At 41.3% G+C, this 11,253-nt stretch overlaps 1 protein-coding gene and 1 pseudogene across 1 annotated transcript; one reads left to right on the top strand and one right to left on the bottom strand.

The window, feature by feature from the left end:
• Positions 1-3,073: 3,073 nt before the first annotated feature.
• LOC149161492 (increased DNA methylation 1-like) lies at positions 3,074-6,446 on the bottom strand (the record flags this gene model as incomplete). The annotated part of the gene is made up of 11 exons (XM_089434899.1): positions 3,074-3,702; positions 3,792-3,932; positions 4,322-4,415; positions 4,607-4,663; positions 4,796-4,860; positions 4,942-5,187; positions 5,401-5,457; positions 5,551-5,608; positions 5,877-5,947; positions 6,043-6,163; positions 6,328-6,446. Coding segments are annotated over 11 exons (1,143 nt in total), but the record flags the coding sequence as incomplete, so codon positions are not given.
• Positions 6,447-6,943: 497 nt separating this feature from the next.
• Positions 6,944-10,519, top strand: LOC149161491 (L-type lectin-domain containing receptor kinase IV.3 pseudogene; annotated as a pseudogene).
• Positions 10,520-11,253: the final 734 nt, after the last annotated feature.

The following is an 11,253-nucleotide window of genomic DNA, read 5'->3' as shown; positions in this document are numbered from 1 at the left end:
TCTTATGCAGGCGGGCATTTTTCTCTCGGATAAGGAAGACAGGATCACTTGGGGAGGAATCTCACTTGGGGAGGAATTATCTGCTAAGGTTGCATATTTACATATCTCTGATAGGCTCCGGCTTGACCCATGCTCCATTTGGTTAGCTTCGATGTGGAAGTAGGAGGTTCCGGCGAAGCTGAAATTCTTCACTTGGCTGGTTTTCCACAACCACATCCTAACATCGGACAATCTTGCCCAAAGAGGTTTCTTAGGCCCTAGTTTTTTGCCCACTTTGCATATCAGCTGAGGAGAATGTTGTTCACCTCTTCCTGGTTTATCCCTTTGCCAAAGTTTTTTGGGAGGAAATCTCTTCTATGCTCAACATCAACAGTGCAATGGACAAAGTCTCAATTCTCTCTTTCCTCCAAAGTTGGTCCGCCCACAACAAAGGGCACAAATTGATTCCTATGTATTTTATTTGGGGAATTTGACGTTGTTGGAATGGTTGCATCTTTGAAAATGTTGTTCTGAATCTGAGGTATACCTCTCTCCGAACAATGGGGTATTTCTTGGAGATAGTTCCTTTATCATCTATGAGATCTAAGCATGGCAGGACTTTCAAGGATCTTCGACATAATTTTCCTAGGGGATTTTTTGATGGTGCCTCTATGGGGGTAGCATGTGGTTGCGACGCAGTCATTTCCCTTTCCCCTTGTCATCATTATCTCTTCTTTTGGTCTGGTGGTTCCGACACTAATATGTGTGCTTAATTGATTTCTCTTTGGGGAGTCTTTCATTATGGTTTATGGCTTGCAGTGGAAGATATTAACATCTTTGGGGATTCGAAAGTGGCAATCGACTGGGCTTTGGGTTCCTTCTCTCTTAATGTTCCATCTTTGAACCACTAAATGGAGCAGATAAGCACAATGAGGCCTTGTTTTTGCTCTTTATCCTTTCGCCACATCTTTTGAGAGCATAATTCTTTGGTGGACCAACGCTCCAAGCATGGGGCTTCAGCAATCCCCAAGTATGTCACTATGAATACCAAGTTCAGGACTCCGCCAAAATTTTGGTTTCTTCATTTTTGCATGATGGTTTCTTTCTTTGTGTGGTCCGTTTCTAGTTGCCAACCATGTTTTCGACGATTCTTCCTGGACTTCGTACCTCATCTCTAGGATATCCTTTGTTATATGCAGGAGATTTTCAATATTCTGATATGTTGGGTGAGGGCTTTGTCCTCTGTTCTGACAGTAGTATTTGTTACAAGTTGGGAGTTCATCTCTGCTTCTCCTTTCCTGCCATTTTTGCAGGATTTGTTGATGTTGGATTAGCTGCAGGTTCCTTGCTTGATGTAACATTGTCTTTTCTAATAGAAGTGTGTTGTTTTTTCCGTGTGAAAAAAAAGCATCGAAGGTGCTTCCCATTGGGGAGAAATTGAAATTGGCTTGTGATTTGTTCGTTAGCATAAATGAGCAAGAGGATCTAACAACGCTTTCACATCATTTTATGCTGTTTTTGGAAGGATTTTTATAAATTCCCATTGCACTACGTGTAACATGTTGCATCTATTAACATTTGTAAACAACTTGTTGGTGCTAGTATATATGATTAGTGTTGGTCACAAGGAATAGCGAGCCATAAACATCAATCTATCATTACGTGGCGACAAATTTCACTGATATAGATCTGAGTATGAAGGTTACCACGTAGATCAAATCATAGAAAAGTTCTAGTGTCCGGATCTAATAGAACTAACCATTGATCTATAGCAAGAATCACCAACCACTGATTTATAGCAAGAATCACTCATCACCTTTCATCAAGTCAACGATTTGTATAATAGATGAGCACGCACAGATAGATGTATAGATCAAAGTGCTTGCAGTAAATGGTGCTTAGAGTTGCCATCCATGCAATGAGGAGCCACTTAGAATAAGGCACACAACCCATAATCTAAAGATTATGGCTATTTCATAGAAAAGAAAAAAACACTTGAAAATTAAAACATATAATGTATGAGTTTAGTATTATGGGCCATGTTTGAAAAATACTTAAAAGAAGTCCCACGTTTTGTATTATTGGCAATGTTATGAATAATACTTAAAACAAGTGCAGCTGCGAGGCAGCGAGTCCCTGCATTAAGTTAAGAACAGGGAGCTGGGCAGATAGCGCAGTGGAGAGACAGTTGCAACTTCAAGCAAGCAATATTTCAATAGTTCCAAGTCTATTGAGCCATAAATAAATTGGAGCAATACTTCCAAGTCTATTGAACCTATATTAAAGAAATTAAAGAGACAGTTGCAACTTCAAGCAAGCAATATTTCAATAGTTCCAAGTCTATTGAGCCATAAATAAATTGGAGCAATACTTCCAAGTCTATTGAACCTATATTAAAGAAATTAAAGCAATATATGGGCACTGTTGAATCAAAACAGTATCCAGCCATAAACATATAACATATATTATCCCGCGTATTCTTGCAGTGGGTGTAAAAAAAATGTTTCAAGTGGATATTAAGTCAATTCAACTGATACAAGTAGATTTGCAAGAGCCAGTGGGATAGTGAGGGGACAGTTTCACTGCAAAGAAAAACAAGAGAGTTTAGAGAGTTTTGTGTAAGATTCAAATTCACATGTTATTAAAATAATTGAAAATTTGCAGTTCAGGCATGCAGATATAAATTAGAACATTTCCAAGAACCAGATTCAAAACAGCATGAAGAATTAGAGACAGAAGAACCTTATGCATACATGGACAATAGAAACACAAAAAAGAATAAATGCTCCTTGCTTACCTGCTGAGAAGCATCGCTTAGCTCATGTTCTAGATCCTGGAAAACCTTGTCTTCCTCAACATTTGAAGAAATCAGTGCTTATTAACAGGCATTTTATCAATTAGAAGGACAACTTTTATGAAAGCAGGCATTGGACTATGTGCTAGGAATTCAATTATGAAAACAGCACAAGGCATATAGGCACAAGCAGATTACAAATTATCGTACTAATCAATTGAAAAAAGATCTTGGAAAAGTACGAATCCCACAGAGCATCTTCAACCATATGCCATATGCGTTAATAAGGTACAAGGCACATGACCACAAACAGATTTTCTATTACCATACCAAGCAATTGAAGAGGTTGAAAAAGTACAAATCCAAAAGACCATTTATGTTCAACCATATGCTGGTTGAGCCCTGTGACGTGAGCTGTTTGTTTGTGTCTCTGCCCTTAGATTGACATTATCAATAGATGCAATGCAATTATATTCGTACTTAAACCTGCCCATTGTATTTACGTCAATTGAATTCCTCATGGCTTGCCAAATTTCTTGCCGGTCACAATACTGTAAACTCTTCATGAGATAAATGTTTGCATGAATACAGTCAAAGCACACTGCTTTCCTGTGCAACAGAGGTAAAGGCTCCACTAGAAGGCCGTGATCCATATGGTGTATGCTCTTTTGAGCAATTAAAATCAATGTCTGCACAAACCTTTTCATATTTTTGGACCATTAGTATCCAAAATATCCAAAAAAAAATGGCATCCCAACTCGCTATGTCATAACATCTAGCAGTGCCAATGTCATCATTCAGAGATATTGAGTTCACTAGAGACCCTTGTCTGGAGCACCACAAACACTGCTGAACCTTGAACATGGCTTCTCTAACTTTGAATTGCCTTGGAAAGACATGATCTGTAGATCTTTCCTGTACTCATCAAACTGCAAGTAAATAGTTACAGTTAGATTAGACGTCAAAGATAATTTGCAAGGCAACTACATGATATTGGAAGTGATAGTTTGGCACAGACCTTGTCCTCTGACATTTCTGTGAAGCCAAATTTGCTTATCCAGATGGACTCAGCTTCCTCCGCAGCAGGCAACACCAGATTTTCAACATTCAAGAATCCAAGCAGTCTCTCAATACATGAAAATAATGACTGAAAATAACCCTGTAGAAAATTATCCCTTGTCATTCATACTGCTTTCTTTCTGTCCGTTACAAATTCTAATTCTTTCTAGCCAATGATGGTTTGCTAACAAAATAATTATTCAAACAGAATTGTATCAATGAAGTCACAAAAATTCAAAAAATTCGGATAGCATAACTAATTTCAATCATAGACAAACAAGCATCCCAAAAATTTCTTGGCTAAGTGGAAAACAGTCCAATAAGGACAGACAGGCAATGGAGAAAGTGAACTACGCTAAAATAGCAGGATAAGCTTCATGTCAAAACAAGTAGTAATTGGAAAGGTTTTTCATCTCTAAACCAAGTTGGGTGTACAGGAAAATTTGAGAATAACATGATCAAAATAAACCCTCATGATCAAACAGTCACCTGTCCTTGACTTCTCGGGCTAGTAGCAACAAGTGGTAACTCTGCAACTTGCCGTCCAAAAATTCGAAACACTGCAGCTGAAATCACTACTGAGCTGCAAATACATAAGAAAAATCACATATTTGTGAAATAAGTACTAGGTATACACCACAGCCTATAGGAAATAAAATATCATAATTTCAGTATCACTCATAAGCAAAACTGATCAATCTTTTAGAATTGAATATTTCAGATACTAAAAACACTGCATCTCAAAACACCAAAAGGAATTCTTAAAACACTTACTCTGCTGTCAAAACTGCACAATACATCCCTCGAAATTCCTGAGCCTTCATGCTTTTACTGCAGAAGAAATGCCAGTGCACAGTTTCAGCAAGAAGGACTTTCCAGTATCAAACATACATACTGAAATCCAAAGGTAGCCTGTTAGAAAGACGTTACAACAAACAAATATATGGGAAGGGGCTCAATCACCTGTAGACCATTGAAGGGATTAAATCTCGACCTGTCACAGTGTCAATTATAGGATCAAAGCATTCCTGCCTCAAAAGCATAACAAGTTAGGCATATCAACCAATTTTTAAAATCTTCATTATATATAAACAGGCAAACATACTTACAGCAAAGATAGCAGCAGCCTCTGAAAGTAGTACCCTACTGTCAGGGTCCCCTGTTTTGGCATGAAGAAGCTGCCAGGATATATTGGCACTAGAAACTTCTTCCAGACCCTTATCACGTCGCTTCTTCATCAGCTCAACAGTTATAAAAGAAGGTAGGCTTTCTGGTCCATGTGAAACCAATTTTTGCAGTGCAGAATGAATTTTTGTACAATCATTGGAGCAGAACCATTCACCCTCTGGCAATTCCTGTTGCACATAAAAATCCCTATCAGGATTAACACAATAAAGTAACAAAAACGCTACTCTGTCAGATACCTAAACTGCTCAGAATTCTTAATTAAAAACCAATCCTTTGCATCAAAGAAATAAAACAGAAAGTATTTACAATGAAAATATCCTTAAATTGGTTAAAAGAGTAGCATTTCTCATATGGAGTTCAGACATAAGGATTTGACCTACTTTTAAATCTGCCATGCCCCGTTCTCTTAAACAGCCAACGTGGAACTCCTTCTCACACTGACCATGCAACATATGATAATTAAGCATTCACTACTCAAAACGACTAAAACAAACAATATGCAACAGCATGAAACAGGAAAGTATCTGTACTTGGTCACAGAGCATAACAGTGCGATCCCCAAATGCCCGTTTATCGAAATCATGAAGCCTGAATCCACATCACAAACATGCACGAATAGTGTTAGCTCATATTTGTCTGTTCCAAAGGCACTATACAGTATAACTATAATGAGAATGAGCATCCTCATCTATTTTGAATATATGCTTATACTGTAATGGAATCTGAGACCAAGTTGCTTAAACATCCATCCAGCCTATATACAAGAAGCTATGTTGTTAAGTTCCTCAAACACAGTAACCAAAAGTGAGGTTCGCAATTTGTTTAGGAAGCATAAGCATAGAGAAAGAAACTGTACCAGAGTCGAGTGACAGGACCTTCAGCTGCTGTGCAATAAGAATCCCTGGATACAGCCTGCACTGCTCCAATCTGCCATTAAACATGAAAGCATGCCATGAGACCTGACCCCTTCACAGAGAAACCAGAAGAATGAAACTGCGAATGAAACTGGTGCCCTGTGTGACCTGTGTAGGAGACGAGCGAACCGAACGGGGTTTTGGGCACGGAGCTGTTGATATTGGGGACTCTCCTGAGCCGGTAGGCGGACACCTCCCGCCATGCAACCCTTTAGCATACGGCCGACACCTGCAAAACAGCAAGCAAACCGACACCTGCAAAACAGCAAGCAAACCTTAGCATATGTATCCCTGTTCGCACATAATACAAATTAACATTAAACATTAACGAATTAATGTTAGCATTAAGAGGAAACCGCTGACGGTCAGGGCCAGTTCATTGGGCGTAAATACCAGTTTAGGCTATGGTCCGGCCTCTTCCGCCTCGGGAAGAGGCCAAATAAGATGGCGAACGCAAGCTGAACTCCAAACTTTAGAATATAACTGCAAATAACGCTAAAAAACCTTGCAAATTAATGCTAAGTGCCCTCCGAACGGTTACTATAGTCCCTGCCGGATGCCAGATGGCAGGGACTAATAAGTCTTCTATTTATTAGGCCAAATATTAATTAAAAATAGTTAAGACACTTTAAAACTAATAATGCTAGATAAACTTGTGATTCATAACATTTATGAAAAAAAAGGTTATTAAGTCCACTCTGATAGAGTGCTTTTGTTAAAGTATCCTTAGATATTAAGTTACCGGTTCAATTAACCCGCTCTATTTGATTATTATTCTTAACATGACGAACGCTGATGAATACCGACCTTGGAGAAAAAAAAAAAAAAAAAAAAAATTAATTAGCAAGCCGGAGTCAATTGAAATATCTACTTCGAGTCAGTTGAGTTGGTTGAGATATTAATGTTTTCAAATAGCGTGCTAGCCTCTCCCCTGACTTATCTGAAAGGGCCGTAGCGTGTCCCTGGTGTAACGAATAAGAAGCCAATACAGATGTGTTGACTTTCCCCTTGCCTCGTTCATATCATTACGCGTTCTGGTGTGTTCATTATCACGATATCTGTAGTGGACAGAAACAAGCAGATGGATTCCAGGAGAAGAAATGGTGTCTATCCTTTTTTTCTAACACCCTCCTGTATCGGCAGCCTTCTTATAGCTGCCTTCTCCCTTGTGATACCAGTTTTTCCTATTACTTTTGTCTTCAATGGATTCAGTGGAACCAACATGATCCTGATGGAGGGTGCTGCACACATCCGCTCTCAATCCGTTCTTGCACTCACAGATGACACACGTTTTATGCTCGGCCGGGCGCTGTATTCAATTCCCGTGCAGATGAAAACCGATGAGTTGCTTTCTTCCTTCAGCACTAACTTCGTTTTCAGCATGGTCCCTCCCCATTCTAACTCTGGCGGGCACGGAATTGCGTTCGTTGTCACTCCCTACAGAACTTTCGTGGGCAGTCTGGCATCCGAGTATCTTGGCCTGCTTAACGATACCAGCAACGGAAAACCATACAATCACTTGTTGGCAATCGAGTTTGATACGGTCCAAAGTGTGCAATTCCAGGACCCTGATGGCAACCACGTGGGCATCGATATCAACAACCTCCACTCAGTCCGGGCCAAGGCCGCCGGTTATTGGACTGGGGACAATTTCCAGGGGTTGGAACTCAAGAGCGGACGAAACATTCAGGCCTGGATTGATTACGATCATTCTCAAAACCGCCTCAACGTTAGCGTCACGCCAGCCGGATCGCAGAGACCAGAGAGACCACTGATATCTATGAAAATCAATCTGCAAAGCATTGCGCAAGAGAAGATGTTCGTTGGCTTTTCAGCGGCTACCGGTGACACTTCAGTCCAAGAACATTACATTCTTGCGTGGAGCTTCACCACGGAAGGCACGGCACCCCAACTCAATATCTCAAGTTTACCATCGTTCGCTAAAAGGCATTCCAAGCGTCCGCGCGTAGGGCTCATAGCAGGCATTACAGTGGCAGCTTTGGTTGTCTTCTCTTTGGTGTTTGCGGCTGCGTTTTTCAAAAGAACAAAATACAGAGAAAATATCGAAGAATGGGAGCAGGAGTTTTGGCCCCATAGATTCACCTACAAGGAACTCCGCATCGCCACCAGTGGATTCAGGGACGAAAATGTTTTGGGCCAGGGGGGATTTGGGAAGGTTTATATGGGCGTTCTCCCTAGCAGCGGCCAAGATATCGCAGTGAAATGCATTACGAAAGAGTTCACGGAGGGAATGAAGGGGTTCGTGGCAGAGATCTCGACCATGGGACGCATGCAGCACCGGAACCTGGTTCAGTTGCGGGGATGGTGCCGGAGGCAGAAGGAGCTATTCATTGTTTACGACCACATGCCAAATGGCAGCCTCGATAAACTCATATTTGGGAAACCTGCGATGGTGCTGCCGTGGGCTCAGCGATACTCGATTGTAAAGGGCGTGGCAGCGGGGCTGCTGTATCTGCACGAGGAATGGGAGAGGAGGGTCATCCATAGAGACATCAAATCGAGCAACGTGCTGCTGGATTCGGAGTTCAACGCGCGGCTGGGAGACTTCGGCCTCGCCCGGCTGTGTGATCACAGCAAGAACCCAGAGACTACTCGCGTAATGGGAACGCTGGGGTACATAGCGCCGGAGCTCACACGGACGGGGAAGGCTACGCCGAACTCGGACGTGTTCAGCTTTGGCGTTCTGCTGTTGGAAGTGGCATCGGGTAGAAAACCCGTGGACCTCGACGCCGAGCAACTGTTTTTGGTAGAATGGGTGTGGGAGTTGTACGCCCATGGCAGGCTGCTAGACGCGGCAGATCCAAAGCTAGGGAATGAATACGAAACGGGGGAGATGGAGAAGGTGGTGAAATTGGGGTTGCTGTGCTCCTATTCCGAGCCGGAGAGGAGGCTGGGGATACGGCTTGTCTGTCAAATACTGGAAGGTGAAGCTCCTCTACCCGAAGTCCCTCTGGCTACCGCTAATCCAGAAGAGAACATTCTCATTGAAATCTCGAGCAGAAACTGGTCAATGGAAGGTTCAGAAGGTTCAATGGAAGTTTCAGAAGGTTCATTTCAATGTCTTTAACCTCTCGGGCACATCGCGATACTAAATATATGTCAGATTGAGTTGAAAAGTTTAGTTTATATTTTCCTGTTCCAGGTTCGAAAAACTCAAGTATGTTTCACCTGGAATCATGGAGTAAAGTAGCTTGACTGAACTCTAAGAAAAAACAATAGATTTGTCTTTATTAGGTTAATAAATTAGGCGTTTTCATTTTGGAGCTTTTGCTCAGAATTTGGAGGCAGCGAAAATTTTCAATTGTTATTTAAAATGGGTATGTTGATATTGGTTATCTTAAATAGGTTTTTTATAATGTAATATTTGTAATTTTTTTTGGGACATTCAAATGGGAAAGAAAGAACTCAAATTTATAATTCAACAAATTCATCCCAAATTTAAGCTAAGAATATATTTTAAAAACCTATACTATAGCAAATAAAAAATTTAATGCAAAAGGGTGGTCAATGGCTTTTTGTAATTATTACTTCCCGGATCCCCGATCCCGGATCTGCGTGCTACTTCTCTCAGTATTTTCAGATAATTTTCGGACCTTGGCCCTGCCATCCGTAAATGCTCCAGGCGCTGTTGGGTTTACAAACCCCTGGATCATATACATCTGATTGGATACTTTGACGGCGCTTCCGCTGGCGGAGTGTGCGGCGCATACGTCTCTCGATCCAATACTCCTTGTGGAGCGACGGATCTGGCTCCAACACATGGGCAGAGGTTCTAGCCCTTTGGGGTACTCTTCCCTGTGCTCTCTGGTTTGCTGTGGACGAGAGGGTCATTGCTGGAGACTCGAAAGTGACCATAAACTGGGCTGAGGGATGTCTGTCTCTCTCTGCCCCATCTCTTTGGCACTGGCTGGGACAGATTTCCTCCGTGAAAGACTCGTTTCTCTCGGTCTCCTTCCGTCACATCTTCAAAGAGCAGTATATGCTGGCAGATCACCTCTCCAAGCGAGGTTTATCTGCACAGCCAGGTCGGTTCCACTTCGAATGCTGGGATTCAGGCTCTTCCATCGGATCCGGTTACTTCCTCTTTTCTTGAGTATGCCCTGTCTCTCTCTTGGGCGGCGGATGGTCTCTGTTCTGTCTCGCATTCTCTGTTTCCCCGTAATCTTTGTGTGCTTGTGTCGGGGTATTTTCTGGCCCTCGTATTTTTGCGGACTCTGGGATGCACATAAGTTGGGGCATTTTCTGGCCCTCCTTTTTTTGCGGACTCTGGGATGCACATATCCCCTAGGTTTTAGCTGTATGCCCTTCTATGAAGAGACCTTCTCACAGTTACTGCAGTTGGTATGCAGGCTATCAAGGCATGCAGAAAACCCATGATGAATGTAACAGTTTTTGTTTTTTAATAAAATTGTTGTTTTTTTCCTTAAATCAGTGGGTTGTTCCAAGCTTTTCTCAGGCAATTCTTGATAATAGAACCTAATGAGTGAGCCATGAAAGCTCACTTCGTCGGCTTTGCCATATTTAAACATGGGAATAGAAGTATCTTTGATTGCTTTTTCCCCCTTCTATAAAGAGACCTTCTCACAGTTACTGCAGTTGGTATGCAGGCTATCAAGGCATGCAGAAAACCCATGATGAATGTAACAGTTTTTGTTTTTTAATAAAATTGTTGTTTTTTTCCTTAAATCAGTGGGCTGTTCCAAGCTTTTCTCAGGCAATTCTTGATAATAGAACCTAATGAGTGAGCCATGAAAGCTCACTTCGTCGGCTTTGCCATATTTAAACATGGGAATAGACGTATCTTTGATTGCTTTTTCCCATGAAGATTTCCGAGGGTTAATCGGTGCATGATTTATTATTTTGTCAATGATTTGTGTGTTTTGTTGTTACTAATTAATTATTTTTCCTTTAAGTTTTGCTATCATTACCCATTCATGTCATAGCATATGCAAAACCCAAACTCTTAAAAAGAGTGGTCTTAGGTTGAGAGCCAAGGTTGTGAGCTATTATTTTCTAGTAAAGAAGAATGGAGTTGTTGGAAATGGTGACCTAAAGTGTTTAAAGCCATCAAGATGTGGCCATGATAGATATTGCATATATCATTAGTAGATAATTTTGTTGGTTTTATGGTACTTCTGAGATGTGGCCATGATAGATATTGCATATATCATTAGTAGATAATTTTGTTGGTTTTATGGTACTTCTGAGATTTTGAGGTTAGTGTAGCTCGTAAGATTCGATAGAGCAGCAAACACCATGGAAGCTTGCACACCTCTGAGATGAGATCGGTGTTCTCTA

The sequence above is a fragment of the Pinus tabuliformis genome, chromosome 5_2, assembly GCF_031772625.1.
Source record: "Pinus tabuliformis cultivar Carrire ecotype Pingquan chromosome 5_2, CPIR1, whole genome shotgun sequence".
In the NCBI taxonomy this organism is placed as follows: domain Eukaryota; kingdom Viridiplantae; phylum Streptophyta; class Pinopsida; order Pinales; family Pinaceae; genus Pinus; species Pinus tabuliformis.
Note: the sequence above shows the minus strand (reverse complement) of the source record. Positions and strands in the feature narration are given on the sequence as shown.